This window comes from Oculina patagonica, chromosome 2 (assembly GCF_052425735.1).
Source record: "Oculina patagonica isolate OP01 chromosome 2, crgOcupat, whole genome shotgun sequence".
Taxonomy (NCBI): domain Eukaryota; kingdom Metazoa; phylum Cnidaria; class Anthozoa; order Scleractinia; family Oculinidae; genus Oculina; species Oculina patagonica.
The window spans coordinates 4,622,139-4,647,995 of record NC_135759.1 but is presented as its reverse complement, the minus strand read 5'-3'; the positions used below and the strand labels follow the sequence as shown (position 1 = coordinate 4,647,995).

General features: G+C 38.4%; 1 protein-coding gene and 1 pseudogene across 2 annotated transcripts in view; both read right to left on the bottom strand.

Annotated features, from left to right (window-relative positions):
- Positions 1–25,857, bottom strand: part of LOC144642850 (uncharacterized) — a 51,831-nt gene that overhangs the window by 2,688 nt on the left and 23,286 nt on the right. The window contains exons 2-6 of the mRNA XM_078501949.1: positions 4,993–5,315; positions 4,082–4,331; positions 3,257–3,551; positions 2,425–2,537; positions 584–767 (exon numbers count right to left, since the gene is read on the bottom strand). Coding sequence (XP_078358075.1) covers positions 584–767; positions 2,425–2,537; positions 3,257–3,551; positions 4,082–4,331; positions 4,993–5,315 — 1,165 coding nt within the window. The remainder of the gene's footprint in view (positions 1–583; positions 768–2,424; positions 2,538–3,256; positions 3,552–4,081; positions 4,332–4,992; positions 5,316–25,857) is intronic.
- On the bottom strand, positions 10,486–20,792 carry LOC144642847 (uncharacterized; annotated as a pseudogene). Its single transcript, XR_013568794.1, has 7 exons — positions 20,739–20,792; positions 17,552–17,847; positions 15,503–17,462; positions 15,438–15,458; positions 13,773–14,034; positions 13,015–13,092; positions 10,486–12,664 (listed from the first exon to the last, which is right to left on the bottom strand). The product of XR_013568794.1 is annotated as an uncharacterized LOC144642847 (transcript).

Below are 25,857 nucleotides of genomic sequence, written 5' to 3'. Positions count from 1 at the left end.
AAAATACTTTTAGGGAACATGGGAACAAAAGGAAAATTTTGTTGGGAACAAGGGAACATGGATCCCCCAGGGGGCCCACATAATCGACATTAGCTCGTTACTGCCGCTTTATTGGGAAGGCATCGGTAGGATATGGCTGCAACTTCCGTAGGTAACATGGACCCCCCCCCCCCCCCCGCAAGGCACTTATAATCAACGTTAGTTCATTACCGCCGCTTTATCGGGAAGGCATCGGTAGGATATGGCTGCAACTTCCGTAGGTAACATGGACCCCCCCCCCCGAAGGCACTTATAATCAACGTTAGTTCATTACCGCCGCTTTATTGGGAAGGCATCGGTAGGATATGGCTGCAACTTCCGTAAGTAACATGCCCCCCCCCCCCCCGGAAGGCACTTATAATCAACGTTAGTTCATTACCGCCGCTTTATCGGGAAGGCATCGGTAGGATATGGCTGCAACTTCCGTAGGTAATACCTCGCCCTTCATATCCCCCTGAGAAGGCCTTTCATAGTATGAAATCCGTTTTAAGAAATACTTACCAAAATTATAAAGCATTTAAACAAGAAGTGGTCAAGTTCTTACCATCAATTTGTTTAAGAACTATCGCGTATCCCTGAATCTTTTCTGTGTCAAAAGGGGACAGATCCACAATGGACTGATTGGGAAGAGCTGGGCAACAAATTCGTTCAAGAAACTTGCAGTCTTCATCAGTGAGAGGTTTATCAACGGATATCTTCTGCTGCTCTTTCATCAGTGCTTCTTCAAACTGTTTAGTGGTAAGAAAGTAATGAATGTTAACCTCTCCGCTACCTAGGGCATCCAAATTTAAAATTAAAAATAAGTCCCAAATTCCATTATTCAAAGTATCGAAAGACAAATCAAAGCGTTGTTCAGCTCAATAGCTTTCTATTAATTGGCCATACGGTAGGGCTGTATAGGCAGACTAAAAAGGTAGAATCACCTTATACTGAGACAAATCGATGTGAAAGTCCTGTTCCATAGCTTACATATGAATGGCCACACAGGAGAGTTTTATCCACAGATTTAATACGATACAACAATATTTTGCAAACTGAAGCTTTGACTATCGGAGGGAAAAGATTAATGCATTGATTTTCTAATTTGCAATAAATGAAAATTAAACGTTTCTGCTAACAAGTCACGTGGTCACTCCAACTATTACATGATAAGCTTGGACTCCCTGTGATGTGGTCATTGTTCAGCGAATAGACCATTTTACAGTTGTCTGCTTAGTGACCTGGCCTTTTAATGGAAGTGAGGCTTGAGGTGACCTTGTTTTGATACAGACCTCACTGCTTTTGTTGTGTAATCATGTTGTTTTGATGCTAACTAGTTTGCATTGACATGATAAAGCAGGGAGGTTTGTATCAATGCAAGGCCACCCTCAGCCTCTCTACCATTCAAAGGCCAGGTCACTTGGCAGGCAACTGCAAAATGGACTATTATCTTCACAGGCTAAACAACTTGATTATAAATTCATACTATTCATGCAGCAACATGTCAAGTCCGCACACATTCAGTGTTTAAGAAATATGATGTATATGTAACGCTAGGGCAGCGATCAGTTCCTAGAAATACAAACACTGAGCTGTCGCGGATCACGCTGTCCAGAACACGCACAATTTAAGATGGAATCCGCCAAGACTTCGAGTAGTTATTGGACAAAATTATGTACCAAAATTATTTACACCTCATTACAAGCTTTTGTGTTATTGCTTTAAATATCTTATCAAAAGAAATCTTTTCTAAAAACACCGAACATCGAAAACCAATTGCCTATAGCTTGTGAACTTTGAATTTCATTTTCTCAGACTCTGATACGAAATTGTTGTACCAAAATTATTTAAACCTGCTTGCAAACTTTTGTGTTACTGCTTCAAATATCTTATCAAAAGAAATCTTTTTTAACAACACTAAACATCGAAAACAAATTTCGAAGATTCACTGAATTCCACTGAATCGCTTAGAGACGATTTTACAAATGGCTACACGTGAGATTTTGCCTTTAGCTTTTGAACTTTGGAATTCATTTTCTCAGACTCTGATTAGAAATTGTTGTTGGTGTTCACGGATAATTACTTACGTCTTTACCTTTTATTAAGGGTAGGAAATAACGCAATAGGATTTTAAAAATTATTCTGGTACTTGATTTTTGCCCAACTAATATAAATTTTACTCGACTTCCTGGTGGATTCCGTCTTAATCATTTCACGTTATGTTTTGCAGAGGATAGCTAAGAAATGTACGCACGTACAAAGTCATTTTACTGCTCATAATTTTTTTTCCTTTGATAACGTTCTCGTTGCCGTTGCTGTCACAGTTTCCGCAAGCCAGTCCTATTGTTTTATGATAAATACCATACAATATGCAAACATCTATTTGATAACATATTCTTGTCTTACCCAGTTTAGATACTTTTTCACTCGCTCTTTGCGCTTTTCTCTGCTCTTTTCAGTCTTCAACACTGTCTCCATGATCTTTTCAAGTTTCTTAATATCTTCGCCTGTTAAAGATTCTAACAAAAGGAAAAACAGTTCTTTATCAAGAGTCTCCCTAGTTTTACAAATTCGCGTTCGATTTTCCTCTAACAGAGTTAAGAGTAGATGTTCGCTTGTACAGGGAAACCCCGTTACCCGGTCACCAACGGGCCACAAAAATCTGGCCGTAACAACAGGTTGGATGTCTTAAAGGGTTCTTTAAATACGCAAATGACTGACTGCGTTTTCTTCGGGCCAAAATAGAGTGGCGGTAACAACGAAATGGCTGTTTTTACGGGGTTCCACTATACCTTTTACACAAGCGTTGTTTGCATTTTTAGAAAAATATTCCTTATTCCTTTACTAACGGAATGGTTAACGCAAGAGGCATTTGACACATTTTTTACCCATACTAGCACCGTTTTGGTGGTTTACAGGCGAGATATTATCTGTGCAGTGCCGCACTTTAGTACCTATTGCAAGTACAAATATATTAAACTCAGTTTGTCATCGTACAATACGACTCGGGCAAAAATCTTTAACATCCGTTCACGCATTAACGATCAGTGACACAATATAATTTGAATTCCATTGCTTCTAGAGCTTAAAGTTTGAAAGTAATCGGACAGAAACATTCTACAAACGACGTAGCATTTGAATGTATACCTTGCAATTGTCCAAGTTAAACGACATAAAAATATAGTCATTAGGAAAATACAATTCATGGATTTATCTTCATACCTGGTCAAAATCTTACCTGGAAAGTCAATGTCCTCTTTCTCCATCTCAACAACAGTCTCTGCATACTCAGCTTTATCTTTCTCACCGCCTCTCTCCTCCGCGTTCACAAGACGCCCTGCAAACTCTCCATCAGAAAGTTTCAATCTCCCGTTTTCTTTATCGTATTCTACACGAACAAACTTAAAGAAAACTGGGCCTCTTGTGTTTCTCGTGGCCGCCTTTGGAGAAATGATTGTCTTTTTGTACTGCGCTTTCAACTGAGCATGTTTTGTTAGGAACTTAACAACATTAACTCCTGCATCCACTACAACCTTTAAAACAAGGTAGAAAATACAATAATGACAATAATTTCAAGTCGGAAGCGTGAGAAGGATGCAAATTTAAAGTTTCTGAGGCCTCCTTATTTTCGACAAATTCCGTTTATCTTATTCAGTTCTTAGGTCAGTTCATATTTTTGTAGTCGGGGAGCAGGGATGGCGCAGTAGTGAGACCGCTCGCGTCCCACCAATGTGACCCGGGTTCTATTCCGGCCCGGTGTCATATGTGGGTTGAGTTTAATTGTTGGTTCTCGCCTTGCCCCGAGGGTTTTTCCTCTCTTCAAAAAAAACAACATTTCCAAATTCCAATTCGACCTGGAGAACCGCATGAAAACCAGTTAGAGCTGATGTGGCTTCTTCTTTAAAGATAGTAACAAATTTATTTTGCATTGATAGACTGCAATCCATACGAAGTGGAGTTACCACGTCAAATAACATCTGACTCCTCCCTCGTGAGACAATTTTTGAATGGATAAGCAAATACATTGATTTTTTTACACGAATAATATGCACCAAATGAATACCTCGTGTTGACGCTTGCCTTTCAGTAAAAATCGCTCGCTATAAATCACTGAATATATGAGACGCAGTTTCTGATCTTCAAGGCCTTCCATCCTGTTTGCATCCAAAGCTGTCTGGGCGAGTAGTTCACGAAGATCCGGGTCTTTAAAGTACTCCTGATCTAGTTTTCCAAGTTCCAGCTCTCCGAGGTCGTCCACAACCTTGACGTTGACCTTGAAGTATTTTGCGGGTTCCAATCTAACGTATACATGACTGCGTTGGAGAAAACAAAAATACAAAGGAATGTGGGAAATCGACAACACGAGTTTTTAAAAAGTTTGTTACATCGAGCTAGTCCCAGCTGCAGCTCAGCACTCATATACAAACCGGCAAGGCGAGATACAAGTCTGTGATACCGGTATGAAAAGCTCCAAATTTCTAGCTAACGTTTTTTCCTGAAGTAAAATAAACTGATACCGTAAAATTCCGGTTATAAGCCCTGGGCTTATACAACTTCATAAGGGGTTTTGAGTGGGCTTATAAACGAAGGGGCTTATATCCGGGGAGGGGGGGGGGGTGCTTATAAGTGGAATGAAAAAAAAAAAACGTTTCGAAACGAGCCATGGCAGTGTCGATCGAAATACGTTTGTAAGTTAACAAGTCATAATAAAGCAACATTTAGCCCTGTTCAGTACTGTCATCCAGCAGAGGGGAGCTTATATTTAAGGGGGTTATAACCGGATGTTTTTTTTTTGTCTCCAGGTAGATGGGCCTTTAACCAGGGGGGCTTATAAGCGGGAGGCTTATAACCGGGATTTTACGGTATAGTTTCTGAACTTGACGGAGACCGGTAATTGCGCCCAGGGTACGTTTCAATTTGGATGAAAATCAAACAGTAAACATCAGTGGAATAAATTTACAAAGAAGCGGTTACCTCGCCGCCCAGGTACCTTCCCCCTCCTCCTCTTCTTCTATCTCAGGGTTCTCGTCTTCCTCTATTTCTAGGATCTCTTTCTTTAAAGTCGAGTTCACGGTCTCAGTAAATTCTTGTCTTTTCTCTTTCACTACATAATCATTCAATACTGCAATGACGATAAATTTTGATTTACCAAATGGTCGCTTGTAAATTGATCTCGGTTTCTTTACAACAATACCAAGAGGTTTTATCATTGCCGTTTGGCCGTGACAGACTGGGTAATAGTGATCTTCATCAAAATTTTCCTCTGCAAAGGCTCGAAGGACTTTTTCAATCGGCATCTTAAAGGAAATTCAAATATTTTTGTTATACTACAATTGTCACATAAACTCTGTATGTAAGCACATGCACAGAATTTTACAGGCAAGCAATCTAACATCCTGACATTTATCTCAGACACCCTTGTTTTAGCCCAAAAATAACATATACTCAATTTAAAACGGCCACGAGTAATCCCTGGTCGCCAAGTGTACAAAGTGTAAGCGCCAAGTGTACAAAGAGGGGCCTGAAGGGGTAAAATAGGTATAAATTTGCAACTGTAAAGTAGGTAAAATCTGTGTCCGAGCCAAGTGGCCCATACAGCCGGAGCTTATCCCGATTTCCGTAGCATTAAGCGACTAGGAGTATTGCTGCTCCCCCCTGGATGGGATGCTAGTCCATCGCAGGGTTACCCCCCCCCCCCCCCAGCAGTTAATTCGCCGGTACCTATTTATACACCTGGGTGGAGGGAGGCACTGTGGCACTTGCGCAAGAACACAACGCAGCGCCCCGGCCAGGCCTCGAACCCGGGCCCTACCGGCGACTCGGAGTCGAGCGCGCTAACCATTAGGCCACCGCGCCTCCTGTAGTTCCTTCAAATTACACTGAATCACTCATGTGATTAAAATTCACATTTATTTTATCATTCTTGTAAATACAGCCCCAATAAAAAAATACCACCTATTTACCTAAAATATCCCACATACTCTACAGGATACCTAAATACCGATCCAGGACTCGAGCTAGGACATAAGCTAAGGATTCGAGCCAGGACTGGACTCGAGCCAGGATTCTATTCAGCCAGTTCGATTTAGTTCGATTTTGTTGGATACTTCGATACATGTACATGTAATTTGAGCGAACGGATAAACGTTCTATCAACTTTCTACTGAAAAGAATAGAACTAAATTCATGGATAACATTATATCAAATCTGGTTGGGTTGCTCGATTCAATTTCGATTTGTGTTCTATTTATAATACCGATCTTTGTTCACATTTGACGTTGAAACTTACTGTAAGCCGTAAAAAGCAATACAGTTGAATCCCGATAACTCGAACCCTAGATAACTCGAACCTCCCGCTAACTCGTACCATTCTCAATTCCCTTTCAGGTCATTTTCTTACTAATTCTACCCTCGATATCTCGAACTGTTTTCGATTTCCCTTGAAGGTTCAAGTTATCGGGATTCAACTGTACATTTATCTAATAAATTGAAGGTTAATAATATTTCAACGATGAACTGAAAGAACAAGAGCTTGTCGAACATTTCTTCGATCTAGGATGGTAAATAATCGTACCGGAAAGTTCGATGAAGAAGCGAGGAGTGTTTACTTGCGTGGCCGTCTAAAAATTGTCGTTAAACTCTGAGTTACTGTCCTCTTCTATCTTATGACTTAAGCTGTTAAAGTTTTTTCCACTGAACACTGCTTTCCAAATCATCAATGCTAATCGTGAGCGATCATTGGAGTGTCTTGATTTTAGTGGCAGTAGAACTTCCTGTTTGCGAAACAACTCTCGCTAGCGGTCATAATTTTCATTTTCTTGAAATTGAATATGCAATTATAAAGCTATTTCAGTAAGCTGCAGTAAGCCATATACACCCAATACGTTTCAATTTTAAATTTTCTCGAATTCTCACGCGATCGTGCGATACACTGTCTTTAAAATTCAGGGGAATTATAAATTAATAAGCTGATATATCCATTGGGCATATTCATTTCGTTTAATAGTGAGTTCTTTACTTGGTCCATTATAACATTTTACAAAATTTATTTGAAAATAGTATAAGGTTTTCTCAATGCATTGTTTGTAAGACCCCGATTTAAGCTTCAGAGTCAAGGTTTGGGGGCGTTCAGAGGCTTGTATTAAAAATAATAAGACTCCCCTAATGCATGTTTATTAATAATAAGATCAAATTTTTCATAATTGAACTGAATCTTAGCTTACCGTAACGGTTGCAGATGAGAGTTGTGTATTCTCTAAAGCTGGTGAATACTCCTGCGTTGCAAACTTGTGTTCTAATAAACGTCAGTGGGTCAAAAATCGTCACCAAAACAACTATAAAATGTTTGCTCAATCTTCAAGCATGGTCGATTTCGACTTCGTGACTTGCCTTCAGTGCCTTCTCGGAAAGATGGAGAAAGAAATTGACGTCACTTCCGTTTACCCGTTTTACGTTTTCCGCAAACCTTTTTAAAATCTTCCTTATTCATCCTTTAAAAATCATAAAAACATTACAGAGGGTTTAAAGAACGCCCCAGGATGCCCGAGGAAAACACGTTTTGTCTCATTATGCACTCTATTTCACTTTTTCCCCTAGAGCGGAAAGTTGTTTGATGATTGCAAGTAGGCTTTTGTACATTATGCTTTTGTTTCCCCACTAAAATGCTCCACCTTAATGCTCCATTTTTCCCACTAAAATGCTCGGTCTCCCCCCAAAAAGTCACTAAAATGCTCGGATAATGCTCATTATACAAACAGGTTTTTTTAAATTAATTTCAAAGTTTTTAACATGGTGTTAACTGTTAACACTTACAAAAACGTACAAGTGTTGCAAGTAACAACAACAACGTATACAAGTTCATAAATACAGCCAAAATAACATAATCCTCGAAATCATCTACGAGGATAAGTACAGAGAGTAGGTGACTATCTCTAGAAAGTTGTTTGTTGTTCAATTTTGAGTTTTAGTCTTCATTTTCTCTAAAAAATAATTTCTTTTTTGTTTTATCGGAAAAAAAATCAATTTTCCTGGAAAATGCCACTAAAATGCTCGATTAATGCTCAATGCTTTTGCCTCAATAAAATGCTCGAAAAAATGCTAGCATAATGTACAAAAGCCCAATTGCAAGTCAGTCATCTGGGTAGCCTAACAATATAACACAGTATTATTATCCAACTGCGCTTCGTGGAGTACAAATAACGCGCGAAATGAGTGCAAATATCTCACGATATGCAGAGGACCAATTTTCATCAATAGAAGATCCATGTCTAATAAGATACAGTATTTGAATTCGGTATTCGTGGATGTTATTTTTGAAACACTTGCACGATTAGTTCCACAAGATATGGTGTTACAACTGGTGTTACTTGCACGATTAGTGCCAAATTCAACCACCGTAGCCAGTCTAAAATTCTTACCGAAGCAATGTCAGAAAAAACACACTTCTTGCACATTCAATGTATTGTTTTAATGCATATAGCCTCTAAAAAATCCTGAATACTCTAAAAGAAATTTTAAAATGTTCACCTGTTTCTCTAGTTATACGGCCCTGTTACTAGCTAGGCCCTGTAAGCAACTGCATTCCGTAGATTCAATTTCACCTGGGTGCAGGGAGGCATCAGTGTGAGAGTTAATAAGTGTCTTGCCCAAAAACACAACGTAGCGGCCCCGGCCTGGGCTCGAACCTGGACCGTTCGATTCGGAACTTTCAAGTCAATCTTGCAAAGCACGAAAACCACAACATTTAAATACCAACAGCAACTCTTTTATTTGCTTTTTTTACTTTCCTAAAGCGCAAACGTTAACCAAGCAAAAAGAAACGCTGAAACTTAAAGTCGAACCCCTGCTAAAAGACACCTCTCCGAAGTGGAAACTCAGTTGTGGCTCGGCCACACACAAACAATTCCTATTTTTAGCTTCGTAAAACCGGACACGACCCTGTCGTTCTAGGCAGACATTTCCGATCGAAAGGTGTCTCACTGCAGAAGGTGTACCTGTAACTAAATATTATACGCTTCAATCGCAGTTAAGTCATAATTATAATAATACTTTATTCAAACACACAAATGGTACTTGAACAGGAGGACCATGTGGTCATCCCTATTTAGGTTCCCTAACTAAAATTACAATCTAAAATTTAAAAATTTACAATATCTATTACGTAAATAATTAACAATCTAACATTTAAAATCTAAAATATCTATAATATCTATAAATACACACTTACACACTTATTGTAGCCATTTTTCAAGCATATTAAGCGATTTTTGTTTGAGTGTTTAAACCAAATCCTGACTAATCACTCTACCCAATCACAAGGACACAGGCAATCCAGTGAACCAATCAAAACTCGCAGAAAATACATTAATCCGGCACAAAGTGCAGGAAAAACGTGTGCGAGTGAGTCACGATTGGTTTTAGTTTTACTTCTTAAACCAACCATTACTTACTTACTTACTTACTTTTAATACATACTTACTTATCACTTAGAGGGTCTGAATGGGGGTACCTCGATAACACTAAACACTTAAATTTTTTGGCTCTGTAACATGAAACAGTAAAATTTTAGGCATTTTAACACTTACAGTAAAAAATTCACTGTAACAGTAAATTATATCCAGAAAGAAACAAAAACGGCGCCAAAAAGGCCAATATTATTTTGTTTAGTATATAAAGAAGTTTTCGGCCATTTTCCAACGATTTTCAATTAGTTTGGAAGATTACCGAAATTCCCTAAGACTACCGAAGATTTCCGAAGAGAAATCCGAAAATTTTCTCTCAGTTCATGTTTCGCGAAAAACCCTCCAAACAGTTAACAGTATTTTCTCCAGAAACAATAAACATAAAAAAAATTGGCCAATATAACAGCAAACACTAAAAACTATGGGCAAATAACACTAAACACTAAACCCCGATTCAGACCCTCCACTAAGCTTAGTCACGCAAAACCAAACCAATCGCGAATAACTTTCGACACTCAAGTAAAAATCGCTCTATATATACTAATTAATTATAAATTTACAAAACACAAAGTATAAGTGTAATGATTTCCAAATTATATAGAAACGTCACGCACCATAAACAATAATCTGTTAGAACAATTCAATAAAAAAGTCCGTGAAATATTTTTCTCTGCGACAAAAGCCTGTAACTTGAAAATAGCAAAAGAAAACACTGTCGCAGTGGATCAAACAATTCGATCTATTCACATCCTTCTACGTACTTGTTACCTTCACCACTTGTAGGGTGCATTCTTCTTTAACCTTGATACATAATGGTAATAGGACCAAGTGGAGTCAAATTAATAATGGTAATAGGAGGGAAGGGGAAAGAAGAGAGAAAAGAGAAAAAAAAAAAAAAAAAAAAAAAAAAAAAAAAAAAAAAAAAAAAAAAAAAAAAAAAAAAAAAAAAAAAAAAAAAAAAAAAGAAAAGAAAAAAAAGGAAAGGACCAAGGGAGCAAATTAATAATGGTAATATGGAGTAGAGTTCGATTTGGTCTTTTTTAATCGAGTAATTAGCAAAATCGGACGACCGTGAAGCAAGAGTCCGATTTGTTTCATCACGAGTGTGATTACAGGTAGATTGGACGATACGAAGTCCTGTTACTAATTATAATTAATCAAAACTATAACAAAATTTGTTAACCATAACTTAATAAAACGTAACAGTTATGTTTGTTTTTGCCCGAGATGCACGAGAAACTATAACTTAGGCATGACGCGTACACTGTCCAATAATAAGCATGACGCTGTCCTGTTTGGGCTAAAATCATGCCGCTGATGACCAATTAGATTCTAGTGTTTGTTATACTCTTGATAAATAGGATTCTAGGATTAATTTTCTGTTTTAGTGTAAACATGGACTCTGTGCTTTTTGACCCCTTCACGATCGTAACTGATTGCGTGATGGGTTATCAGGGCAAGAAGGCGGAAATGTAAAGGTTTGTATGGAAATTCAGAGCTAAATGACTCTTCCTCAAAGTATACTTGCGAGTTTTATTTTTAAAAAGCCTCATTTGTTAAGTAAAAAAAAAACGACACGCTAAACCTGGAGTGCATAGAAGTCCTTTATTATATCTATAATGTTTTTGCAAAAGTTGATTTCTTCCATATATTCTCTGTAAACTGGCTGTGCAAAAATTACAGAGAATATATGGGGGAGAGCTAGAGAGAGTGTTCACGAAAAAATTTTAATAATTGCTACGGTGTCCATAATTACTCAGTGGAATATTGAAGCCATATGTCATGTTTTTCAAATAGAGAGTCTTAAACGTTTCAATTCAGGAAGAGTCGTCTAGCTTGTAATGTCCATACAAACCTTTGAATTTACCGCCATCTTGCCCTGATTACCCATAAAGTGTAATTTTATACGATCGTGAAAGGGTCTTCTAGGCTAAGTTAAAAAAAAATTCTCTATGATTAATATAACTTTTACAAATTTCACACTCAAAGGACTGTATAAGCAAAATTTTACTTCGATAGTTACACAGACTAAAAAACATGGTTAATAGTAACATAATATGATTTTAAGTATTATGCAGCTTCACTTTGGAAAAGGTTTTGATCGTTCACTTTGAAGGTAGCATTATTCCTTAGCAACCACTAAGATACCACACCTTTTTAGGCAATCTATGAATCCAGATCATCTATACGGAACCGTACGCACAGGTTATTTTTTGTTTATTTGGCAAAAATATCTGTCATCAGTTCTGTTTTACAAGTGCGCACAGTGATTTTTCCTATCAAGTTTTTTCAAGCCGTTCCAAACTTCAAAGGCGCCCTTGTCCTGGCTCGGGGCAGGAAAAATGGTTGTCAAGCGTCAAAACTGACAGATTCTTCAATTTACATGCCTTAACCTGAAGGCTAAAGTCAATCGAGGAAATTTGAACTCACTTTTCAAATAGTTTATCTGGGCAGAAGCCCGCCAAAGTAGTTAATTTTTGCGCAGCAATCAAACCGTGAACATGGAGAACGGCGAAAGTTATAGTGATGATTATTGTTACCTTCGGCTTGGGATGTTGCAGAAAAATCCATACAGCTACTATGGATTGTAGATTTACTTTCCAGTTGCAGGTACTGATACTGTTGGATTGGCACAATATAATTTGGTGTTTTCAAGTGCGTACGCGATTACCAAAATGAAAATTTAGTGAAGACAAAACTTGTCAAGATTTCTAGAAGAGGCAAACAAATTTTGTCAACCTAGTGCGTACGGTACCTAATCCTTGAAGTTAACAAATCAATAAATGAGTGGCTTCTTTAGGACTAGGATCATATTGTGCCCGATATTCTCTCCAACTTAAAAGTAATACAAGAAGTGCTCATTGAAAAGATTTGGAATGATATCTAAATTCCAAAAACAATGAAACATCAATAAATTCCATTTTAAGAGAGTATATTACACTTTTCTTGTTTTCCTACGGAATGGAAAATTAAATCACGTAAATCCATCTTCTATAGTAAATCAGCAAATGCTGGGAATCCGCAGTTAACAAGCACATCATACAGCTGTCCCACATTCAAATACTGCTGATTGCGGCTGTGAACTAGTGCAGGCTCAAACGGATTACGACATCGCTTCTCTAGAAAACGGATCTCTGCTGGTGACAAGCCCAGTCTCTCAGCGACCATCATCCACTCATCTCCGCCTACAAAATGAACACCGCTTTACACCTTTTCCAACATAAAAATCGCTTCTCCAGTGAACCCTCACAAAAACTGTTGCTCGAGATCTCCTAAGGTTGAGGCCGCCATTTGGACAATACAATAGAAATTCACTGTTTTGTGCACAAAAATGCAACTACATGTAATTAAGAACAAGCAAAGATAAAACTCAGGGCGTAGATCATTACTGGCGAATTCAAAATTAAGTTAAAATATATTTATAACCATTGTATAATTTATAACGTTCATTCCACTAAAATCTTTGCTTTTCACTTTACTATTACTATACATGTAATATCTCCATTGTATGATGATACACATCGTATGTCCTTACCACACAAATGCACCGACAGATCTCTACTGTGCTGAAGAGGAATATTCTGAACATCAAGGTTTTCATGAAGTAGTGGGCCTGTCAAGAACAAACTCAAATGAGAACACGTAGAATTAAAACAAGAATGAATACACTGCACTCTGGGGAAGATATCTATGATGTATCGTGTAGCTGAATATGCAAAGAAAACGCTCAGGTCCAAATTAAACCCAGCATAGCTTACAGTGTGTGTCATTGACTGCATTCGAGACTATATGATATACATCCTTCTCGTTGTATTTCCACTTTGCTAGACATGTGTCATCAGCTATCCGGGCATATCTCACCTATTGACAAACTAATCCTAGGCGTATGCGGGAAGTTTATCACTCCTTTACATAGGTCATATAGAGTAGTATGTGGCCTAACTCTGACGAGTCTCTCGTAGCTCAGTGGTATAAGGTCATATATTCGACAAGTGTCGGGAGCACTCGGAATTATTTTCTACCTGCTTGTGTCAGTGACTGAATAATATCTTTTTGGTTGGTTTCTACCAAGCGTAACATACGCCAATATCTCTATCAACACAATCATGACACTGTGCTAATTTTTAATAACGATTTTAATAAACTTCCTTGCAATTTAAACCGGAATGCGCAAGTAATAAAAACTACGTAGTGGCTATATATCACGTAGGCTCGTTACTTATTCAGAAATTGCATTGTTCACATGCAAATTCAACAAAAAGGCATTTAACTTGATGCTAGTTTAACACGTACCTGTAGTCCCAGCTGGTGTAACCTCCCTCAAATGTTTCACCACATCAAGCCTGCTTAAACATTTTGCTTTTCTTGCTACGCAACGGATCATCGTTTTGGTCTCTGAGTCTGGATTTTCTAAAGAGGCTTGCTCCAACTGCAGATCCTCTTGTAGTCGAGCCACGACATCCTTTGGATTGCATGACTGTGATAGAAGTGTTAACGTTTCTTGAACTGCACAAGGTAAGGCAAGGGCCTGCTCTTCACGTATCTCCTCTCCGTTCTCTGGATTTTAAAATAAATTTAAAACCTGAGACTTTAACCAGTTTTGTTCCATGATTAAAAAAATACACAGAACGAGATCTACGTGCTGGAATGCATCAAGTAAATACTGCAGCTTGGTTGTAAATAAGGGAACACAATTCTTTACATGATGAAAATTTAAAAAAATGAACTTCATTCCACCAACTTATTCAACCAACTTTGTTTTGCAATTTCATCATTTCACTTTTCAATAATAACGGACATAGAGTGTAAACTGCCAAAAAAAAAATCCGGCATGTGTGCCAAGAGCAGGCAGCGAAGAAACAAAGGATTTACGAACTATTTCTTAAATAATGAGGCGGCAGTACATGGCTGGTTTGCTTTGTTTTCTACGAAAGACAAAGGCCTGAGTATTCTTGTTGTAAACAAACCAATAAACTTTAATTGAAAACAGCAATAATAAACTTGAAAGTCGAAAACATGGCTAATGTAAGAATAAGTACAGTGAGCTTGCTCTAGCGAGACGGACACCCTCGGGACCGACGCTAGCTGTCCGTCTTACAAACAAACGTGAAATTCGGAAAGGTTGGGACAACAAATCCTGTCCTACTTATAGAAGTGTCCCTCTTGAGAGAGTTGACTTTACCTCTAAGCGCGTAACAAACACTATGCGGAATAATCCAAGATATACATAAAATAAACATTCTACCAGAAGTAGGGTTTACCTTACACAAAAGTAAGATATCCTCCATCACCTTTAACTGTAGGTTTCTGTTGTTGAAACATCAAGAACAGAGAAAGGAATGAGTATCAAATAATTAACCTTATCTCATGCTAGTTGCAATTTGGTCTCTTTACGTACTGTAACTAAAGGTCTATAAAACTTCACCTGTACTGCATGTTATGTCCATGAACAAGGTAATAATATCTATAACTTTTATTTGCAACATTAACCATGATAACTAATTTGCTTTTTCTTTAAGTCTAGTAATGCTGTAGTATCCGTTCTGGTATCATGCGGAGATATGGCGTTGCTGAAATAATTCAGTGCACGGGGTCTAGAGAATGTTTGCACTTTTCCAGTACCGTATTTATTCGATTAAGCGCCCACCTCGAATAAGCGCAAACCCTGAAGGTAGGAAAAGTTAATAAGCCCCCTCGAATAAACGCCCACCCACTTCCCCCAAGAAACTAAAGTCCACAAGAGGAGTATCAGTGAGATTGAAATCGAGTATTACTAACAGACTTCCCCGAAGACATAGCTTGTTAGTATTTTACAGAAAGCTTCAGTGAATAGTTAAAATTCTGCTTTGGTACATAATCAAGGTTTGTTATTATTTGTTGATTTGTTGCAAAATAAACTTGCTAAGTGCTAAAAATGGTGAAAATTTAATAAGCGCCCAGCCTCGAATAAGCGCCCACCTCGAACAAGCGCTCAGGGCGCTTTATCAAATAAATACGTAAATGAATTTTGTTAGATATCATACTTCATAGAAAGTGGTAAATGTATTTACCTTTTCATTAGGAGGGATAGCCCAAGGCACAAACTGCTTTACTTTCACCCTTGTTTCCACTGCACCAGCAGACTTGCGGCAAACAGCAGGTTGTGGAAAGTTGAACAACTCAGGCTCGGACCAAAAATGAAGACATTCCTCTTGCTTGCAACTCACAGCACGGTGAGTTTGACAATAGTTAACTGTGCCTCCTTGGAAACAGGCTGGACAGAGAAAACGTACTTCACATCTGATGTTGTTCAACCAACAGAATTCGTTCTTCATGCACTCAAGCAACAATTCCAATTGCCTCCGCACAGCACGGGCCACAAACACTTCAAATGTGCATTGGCTTCGATCGGCGGAGAGGCTCACCTTCGACTCTGAACCTTCATCAAGATCAGTAGTGTGATTTTCACTGAGAATAACAACCTCAAGCGAAGATGGATGACACAGAAGGACTACAGAGCAACCTACATCGGAGGAGATGTAAAACCTGACAAAGTTGTGGTGCAGTTGGGGCTCGTCTGGGCTTGGAAATTGGTCAGTGCACCACTGAAAAAACTGCAGCACCAGTCGGGGAAACAGGCTGGGAGGTATTTGACCAGATTCAAATTTAAGGAAAAGAGAGGGGAATTGTGCAGATTCTACAAGTTTCATGATGCTCTGTGGTGGGTGTGACATCAGCATGGATGGTACCAGATACTTTTTGCTACTTGAAGCATCTGATGAAGGCCACTGACACATCAAGCTGAATTTCTCCATGATTCCAATAAGGCACTCACAAGTTCCTTCCTGGTACAAATCACCCCAAACATGTTTTAAAAGCTCTTCATCAAGGATTCCTGTTTTCTCAAGATTACGCCATAGGTCTTTAAATTTGCGCTCTTTATGGTCATATCGCTTGACAGTGATCACCTTCTTGAAGACATCAATCAACCACTGAGCATCCAAGACCACTAACTTCTCCAACTCAGGAGTGTCATCAAAATGAATTAAAATTCTCTGGTCATGTAAAAAGTTCAGCAATGTTAAAATCTCTTGATCATCATTAATTTCGCACACTTCAGATGCAATTTCCTTTGCTCTTTCAAGGTAAATCCATTGGATTCCGTCTTCCTTCATAACTTGAAGTGCTTTCTCGTATTGCAGCCACTTGATCGGAATGGCTTCTTTCATTTGCGGCAGCTCCTCAGCAACAGCAAGTATTTCCTGCCGCAAACGTAATACTTCTGGACACTCAGATTTTCCACCTGACTTAGTGTTATCCACAACAAAGACGTCCTCATACAGATGGGCTTGATAAGGCTTGTTTTGTAGAAAATCAAATATCTCATTGGCCAGTGCACGAGGATCTTCACTACCATGAGGATCATCAGCATGAGTGCACACTAAAAACACAGGAGGAAGTTTCTCTGGTGTCACCACAGAATTAGGACTTGCTGGTTGTTTTCCACTTTGACTGGATAGGGAAGCAACAGACGTCATCCAAAAATCTAGATAGTCCAAATTGGTCTTCAGACTAAAGTTGTCTTCAATCGTCTTGAACATTCCTTGCTTTACAAGAGGATTGGCGTTGTCGTGTGGATTTCTGCTGAGGTCATGCACTAAAAGATAAATCGCCCTTGGTGTAAGAAAGAGCGGGTGGGTGACATAGTAAACTGACTGTCCACCAAAATCCCACAAAATAGAATAGACGTCTTCGTCGTCTTCTTCCATCTTTTCATTATGAAGCAATCGTTCAACCAATGTTGCTATTTCTTCTGGTACTCTTGATGTGTCCTTCTGGTCCAATTTATCTCTGGGTGCATCTGGTGACTTGGAATCATGGCCACGGGCATTATTTCGACTTGATTCTGATGAATCTCTACTAACCAGAAGGCTACTTCCAGGCTGGATGGGTTTCAAAGCTCTTTTGGCAGGCTCTTTTCTTTTTTTTTTTGCGTCCTCTTCCCTCTCTCTGGTACATCTGATGGCTCTGGTTTTCGCTAGGAGCAATACTGTCACTTGAAGGTGTTTGTTTTTCCTCCATCAAACTACCGCATCAAACGTGCTGCATGGTGCTCATACGAAATGGCGGAAGTTTCTTGATCTGTATCCCCTGGCTTCCAGATATCAGTTGACACTGAAATGTGAAGGATCAACAGCTATCCCGTCAGTGCTGTCTTCATCTGGATTGAAAACCTGCCCCTTCAATGACTTCTTTAAACTGGTCTTTCCTGACCGTTCCTGCCCAATCAGCATGACTGGCACCCTCTTGACACAAGTTCTTCCCTCACCAAGAGCATTGGTATACGCTGTCAAGGCCAAGGGTCCTCTTGCAAGAATCTCTGGAGGAACTGTACGGGAAAAATGTTTAACATTGATTATCTTGTACCAGAAGTTAGAAAGGTAGGCTTCTCTGCAGCGGAGGCGACTGTACGGTCAGTGTAACAATGTGTGACAATGCAGGACTGACCTACTGATATACTATCCAATCAAACTGCTCACACAGAAGACACACAAAACTATCATCTTAATGACACCTAACATATACCGGCATATATAAAGTGTTACTTGTCAAAGACATCAACACAGCCGCCCAAGAGCTCACGATTAGGCGGGATCTGGTTTCATGAAAATTCTTCGCAGCAAGCGTAGTGAGCGAAACAGTATTATTATCTTACTTATTACTATGTACGGCTCAAAATCTAGATTAATTTGATCAGTATTCAGTTTGTACCACAATCCCTTGCGTTTTTTAACACAATGCCTTGCAGCCAGTATGATCACATAGCAACATCGATCGACGCGCGAAAAATCGCATAGTTTACTCCTAAGACATTAATTTTCATCTTAGCACAGACAACGCATGTACTGTCGTAAATTGTAATAACGTCGTGAATTGTAATATCTGTCGTAAATTGTAATAACAGTTGTCGTGAATTGTAATACCTGTCGTAAATTGTAATAACAGTTGTCGTAAATTGTAATAATGTACCTATCGCAAATTGTAATAACACATTGCCGTAATTTGTAATACTGCGAGCTGTCGTACATTGTAATAACACATTGTCGTGTTTTGTAATAAGCAGTATTATCACACTCTATTCTTAACTTCAGATCTAGAGCAGTTTCTAATGGCAGCCTGGCAGGCCATTTTTGATCGTTTGGTAATGCTTTATGGTGAATTTGTTGCATGGAACGAGAAAAACTACATTGAAAACATAATATTTCGCACTCGTAACTAGTGCCAGTCCAAGAAGGACCCCCCCTAAACTCCGGCGACGTACATCGAAGGGAATTAGTGAGAGGCTCCGGCAATTATTATTATTATTATTTTTTTTTAAATGTGCATTATTTTGATAAAAGAAAGAAAATACAAAACAAAATTCAAGTTCACAGCTTGTTTTTTTTTCTAAATAAAAAGGGAAGAAATGGTACCTCATTTAATTGCATTGCCCAGCCCCTCACTCTCAGGAACAATGGCACGGAGTGTGAAAAATTAACTTCGCTGTTTCTTAGTTTTTACCTTTTTAACATTTATTTTTAGTTATCTGGCTTCAACCTTTCTCCGCCGATGATATTATTAAAGGGTTATTCACCGGACAATTCTTTCAGCCAAAATAAAATAAAAAAGCCATCCAAACAAAATTATTTAATTGAACATCACTGTGAAAATAGGAGGAGTTCGGAATTACAATGGGTGGTCTGATACCACAACATCATTGCCATGGAGCCTGGAAACAAAATCAATATGATGGCAATAAATATTGAGGAAGACAAGGTCGATGTGGTTGTAAAAATCAAACGAAAACACGGAGAAAAGAAAGAAGAACCGCCATTACTACTATTGAGTGTTAAGAAATGCCGTTAATCTGTTGTGTTTGACTACGGCAGTTATCTTCCTCATAGCTCGTTTTACTTTTTTTAACGTGAAAATTTAAGTCGGTCAGACGACACCGAAGGGAGATAAAGGGTGGAGTGGCTCAACACTTAAAAGACAAGCTAAATATCATGAAAATATGTTTAGATGGTTTTCCCCTCACAAAAATGAAGACCAATGACTTGTTAAAAACCGACTAGAGGAATAACAAATGTAACTTCACGTTTCCTTACAACGTGCTTTGCTGCAAATTTGTCGCAGTTCTGGTGAGTAGTTAGCTAATAATGTTGAATAACTATGACGATACAAAGCAGGAATAAATTTACACCACGAAATCTTTAACTGTTTTTCCCCAGTTATAGAAAACGAAAATCAGATTTCTGTATGATTGCTAATTCTCATATTAAAGGATTATTACAAAACACGACAATATTACAATTTACGACAGCTCGGAGTATTACAAAATACGGCAATGTGTTATTACAATTTGCGATAGGTGCGTTATTACAAATCACGACAATTGTTATTACAATTTACGACAGCTATTACAATTCACGACAACTGTTATTACAATTTACGACAGGTATTACAATTCACGACGTTATTACAATTCACGACAGTACAAACGCACAACTCTGAAGGTCCAACTGAAAAGGAATAACTCCTAACAGAGTATGAAGGGTCTATAAAATCGATTTTTGAAGGACAGAATACAAAATGTTTCACTGCAACTGTAAGAAATCTTCTTCGACAAGGAAACCTGCCAGGGTCTTTGTGAATTTTTGTAGCCGAATCACAGACTTCAATGAGTCTTCCTTAAAGAACTGTTTAAATTTCAAAAATTGCTTTATGGTAAGACCCATTATTTTTCCCATTTTTTCTTCTTAGGAAAAGAACACGGTAACGTATTTCAATCCTGATCATTTGAGTATCAATGGCTTACGCAGATTCGTCCAATTGTTCATATGTTAAAGCCCTAATGGAAATAAAAGGCAGTATAGTCCTATCCCAGAAACTGAAAATCGGTGTTGTGTACAGCCACCTCCCCTCGGGATCATTTCTGAATGCGTTGTGTTAAAGGATGCCGAGATAATTGAGATATAATCAGTGACACAATAAATGCAATCCTCTGTCTTTTAACCAAGTTTGCCGGCAAGCAAACAGAGTACATACGCTTCAAACGATGCAGCATTCGAATATATACCTTGCAACATTGATGAAGTGCAACATGATTCTAAACGAAACATATTGACAACTCACCGAGTGACGCGAATCTTAACTGTCACGTTGTTAACCGGGGAAGACACATAGTCATAACGAATAAAGAATTCATTGATTTATTATTACGCTGGTCTATAATCTTACCTGACAAGTCCTCTAGCTCCATGCCAACAACAATCTCTTCATACTCAGCTTTATCTTTTTTTTTTTTTGCCGCTTCTCTCGTTCGCTTTTACAGCACGCCCTGCAAACTCTCCATCAGAAAGTTTCAATCTCCCGTGTTCTTTATCGTATTCTACACGAACAAACTTAAAGAAAACTGGGCCTCTTGTGTTTCTCGTTGCTGCGTTTGGAAAAATTATTTTCGTTTGGCTCTGCCCTTTCAACTGAGCAAATTCTGTTAGGAACTCGGCAACCTCTGGGAGAGGCGGCCTAGCTCCTGCATCCACTACAATCTGCACAAACAGGAAGAAAATACAATAATTTCATAATCGGTAGGACAAGAACGCATTCGTTTATCCTACTTAGGTATAATTATTTTATTTGATAGACTGACACCCACACGAGGTGGAGTAAGGGACTGTGCAATAATTACCAGAAGGGTGGTGCTAAAACGGGAGAGGGGTAAAAAGTAATACACCGAGATAGATAGAGAGAGGGGGGGGGGGGGAGGGGAAGGCGCAATGTCTTAAGTATTCAACGGAAAGAAGGGGCCAGGGTAATATCTAATTTTCAACGAAAATTTACCCATCTAGTCCAATCCCAGATCTCTCCTCTCCGCGCCCTAAATAGGGGCTAAACCCAGGTGCGAGAAGAGAGAGTCCAGGATAACTTGCTTGTGCATGTTCAGAAAACCGCCATTTTCCCCCAAAACCGATGGTTGGCAGCTCGCGCGAACAGATAGCGAATTGAACTACGCGACGACGCGACCATGAACTTAAACAGGAACACTAGAATACCATGATATAGCGGCTAATAATAGACCACTATCACTACTAGCTGTTGCATCAAAGGTTTGCGAGAAAATTGTTCATAGCTAATTCAACTCCTGCCTGTTGAAAAATAATCGCTTGACATCCCACCAGAGTGGTAATAAAAAACCCACTCCACAGAGACTCTGAAAACATATACCTCACTGATCGCGTCTTAGAAGCAATGGATAAGAAAAAGCTCACAGCCCTCGAAAGGTTTTGATAGCATTGACTATTCACAGCTGCTTCTTAAACTCTCTAAAGTAAGACAATCACCTTCCACAGTTAACTGGTTCAAGAGTTATCTCTTCGGGCGCTCTCAGTCAGTCCGAAGTGGTTCCACACTTTCGGCCTCCCTGCCAATAACCCATGGAGTCCCACAAGGCGCAATTCTCTCGTCATTGCTACTTGGTAATAAACCGAGTGATTTGCCCTCGGCTCCAAGTGCCTGCAGCTTAAAGTCATACGTGGGCGACTCGAAGGTATTCCTTTCATTCCTATAACCTATAAATACCTAAATGGCCTCGCACCAGAATACTTATGCAATAAATTTACCAAGCGCTCAAGCATTCATGACTGCAATACGCGCACTCGCGACTCGCTACATATACCTCTATATAAGACCGCCACCGGCCAACGTACTTTCACTCACAGAGCAACAAGAATTTTCGTTATTTTGCATCTAAGGCCTGGAACTCCTTACCTAATAATGTAAGATCTGAACCTACTTTAACTGGTTTTAAAAGACTCCTAAAAGGAATCTCCTTTCAGGCATAATGGTATATTTTAACATTTTATTTTTTTTCTCATGTAAATAGATGTAAATAGATTTTAAATGTAAATTTTCATTTTTACAATTTTTGTTTCTCGAAGATATTAGCCTTTTTCAGGCTACTCTACAATTCGAGTTGAAATAAAGTTCATGTTATGTTATGTTATGTTATGTTAAATAAATTACAGAAATTAGATAGTGACATTAAGCAAAGTAAGTCGTTGAAAGAATTAAAGAATGCCATGAAAGATCATGTTCACAGCATTTAAGTATTTGTTATTTAATATTGTAAATAAAAACCTGTAAGGACATTTCTATTTAATTTATTAATATATAGATTTAGGCAAGCCTAAAAGCGGAGCTCCCCAGTTAATTATTTTGCACTTTAACGAACTCTGAATTCTGGCCATTGTACAATTTTAAGGCTAAGAATTTTTTATTTGTTTTATTTTCTTTTATAAATATTAATATTGTTCCTTATTCTATTTTACTGGTCGGGGGAGGGGGTGGGGGGTTCTCCCCAAAAGTTACTACGGGGGTGTGCCGCTGAGTCACTAAGACTGGACCTGTTCCAGAGAAAAAGGCTGAATTTGCGTCCCTGTTCCAGACAAACATTGCAAAATGGGTACCCTGTTCCAGACAATATGCACCATGGAAATATATGGAGATAGATATAAAAACACGGCGGTGATTTGTATACCCTGTTTCAAAGTCAGAGAGGCAAATAGCATACCCTGTTGAGCGGCACATACCCGTATAGCCCTTATATGGGAGTACCACCCCCACCCCCTCCCCGGGTACCGTGTACAACAACACCAAGTAAGAGAACAAACAAAATCAATCAAAACGTCATAATTCCACCGAAATCATAATCATCCAGAAGTCTGGATGGGAAATTATGCTGCAAAACAGGCAATTATGTAACCTTCGTGTAGAAAAAAGGACGGGGGAGTAGGGCTGCATGTCGGGGTAGATAGACATATCACGTGGTAAATTAGGCATTTTTGTGTTACTTTACCAGCTTTAAAAGAAAGAAAATCACTTAATATTTAGAGTATAAAGGAAATAATAAATGTCTACATTTAGAATAAGGTCGATTTTTATTTTTTTTTTTTTTCATTCATTTATTTATTTTCATTTTCAATATTTGCCTATATTTTAATTTTGAATGGAAATGGCAGAGGTTATGGCTAAGGGTTTACAGCATATTGCCCAAACCAAGCTAACTCCAAGCAAACCGGAGTGAAAGGCTAACCACAAGCAGCTTAGAGTTAAAGCTAACCGCAAGCAAACCGGATGAATAAAGCTAACTGCGAGCAAACAGGGGTAAACCTAACTACAAGCAAACCGGTGTGAAGCTAACCGGAAGCAAAGAAGTGACATTCTGTCATTCCACTAAAAAGGGTCACCGCATCTCCAACCCCCACCCTCCCCCCCCCCAAAAAAAAAAAAAAAAAGAAGAAAAAATATGATAGCACCTTTTTCACTTTAATTTTACATGTCTTTTTTACTCCCCTTCCTCTTAAGGGGTTTCACTTCACTTACAGAAAAAAATATTCTGGGCAGCTAGAAATTTATATTGTTTGTGAGTCTCAAACTCAGTGTGGTTATTTGATTACTTAGAAAAAAAAGAATCATGTTTGCTTGTGTATAAAACTATGCAAGAAAAAAAATATAACATCATATAGCATCATAACATCAAAAAATTGTATGTATTATTGTCCACATTTTTGTGGAGTCATTGCCCATTCTTCATTGAGTTCGCAAAGTGAGCAAATGAGTCACAACTTGGTTGCTACATGGTACCTTATGGAAACTGCAAATTTTTTCTGGCTTTAGAATATTTCACTAATTTTAAAATTATAGCTGTTCTTATAAACTGTACACAGCATACAGTACATAAGAATGAAATTGGTACTGCATATTGCTTGCAATCACAATTTTAAACTTCTATACTTTAGAATTACAGTACCACCAGTTTCAGTATTACCAATCCAAATTCAAATTATTACATTGCTTTGTAACTCCACTACCTCCACCAAGGTCAACCAAAGATCCTATGATATAATTAGATAACTACATGTAAGTCCTGTGTAGTCGAGGGCTCAAAATATTTGTACACTGGCAGGTCATGTTAACCGGCCAAACAGATTTTAGCTTGGTCACGTGTGGTTTCTTACCAGGCAAAACATTGAAAATATCTATTTTAAACTACCACTCATTTCTGCTGTTACTGTTTTGGCTGCATATTCTTGAAAAGATCACTGCATAATGCCCTTGTTACATCTTAAAAGATGTGAAAGCGACAGGTCAATCAAGACGTCGTTTTCTGAAGTACACTGTAAATACGTTAACAGCTTTTCTAGATTTTAATTTACATGTTATTTACTAGTCTCTTGAAAATAGCATCATGACGACACCCAAACATGTCCTTGTCCACATTCTTTTTTTTGTGTCTGTGGCTCTGCAAACTCTGCAACTCATGATAACCATGAAAAAAGTCAAATGCTACAGATTAAATTAAGAGGGGTTTGCTCTACGGACCGACTAAGGTATGCAAGATAGCAAAGACCGATTTTCCCAAACTTTGCCAGAATAAAGGCCTCAGTAAACTAGTTCTAAAAATATAAGTTTCGGATCCTTAAGAAATTTTTTGATTTTTTAGTAGAATTTTTAATGTTTTGCCCGTGGCGGCACGCTAAATCAACGCCGAAATAACGACTTTTGTGAAAGCTGTTGTTCATATATTAAAAGCGTCCTAGAAAAAAATTACCAAGGAACTTAAAACCTTTCATTTCCTCTACCTATAAGTGGTGTCAAAATTATGTGGAACAAAAACTGGAATTTTTAACGGAATTTTTAAGTTTATACATTTTGACAGTCGTAGCAACAGCCGAATTTTGCCTAAATTCACGGGTCAAAAAATCACTCTGGTACACGACTTTACCCTTTAAGACTATACGCCGTAGAAAGAGAAATTTCCCATCTACAGTTTCCACGAAAAAAAAATTGGGATAAACGAAACGACGAATTTTGAAAGCGTTTTGAAAATAGGTCACTCGAGTCATATGAGTGACCTTTCGACCTTCCGTGTCAATAACAACAACTAACGGAAGGTCTTCAAATGTTACGTTTCTTCGTTAAAATACGTGTAATTTCCACTTTGTTGCATGCTTTTAAATAAAAGGAAACCTGGTTTTTTGCGGTGGAATTGCTTATTTGCTATGTTGGCGAATTTGTTCGAAACTTTCGCGAGAGTTTTGAAATGCGAGCTTATCTTCTGCTTTGAGCGGTTCCGGTACGTTGATTACCAAATTATACTTTCGAATCTACTTTCAACGAGAATGTGGCATCTACAACGAAGTAAATACCAAATCACTGAGCAATATAGAAATATTTCTTACCTTCGTGATTTTTCCTAGTCCAGAAACCACATTATTCGTACCAAAATAGGGATCGAAATGCTTCTTCCTGTCTTCTTGTCGCACGCGATCATGTTTCAATGTGACATCCATGTTAA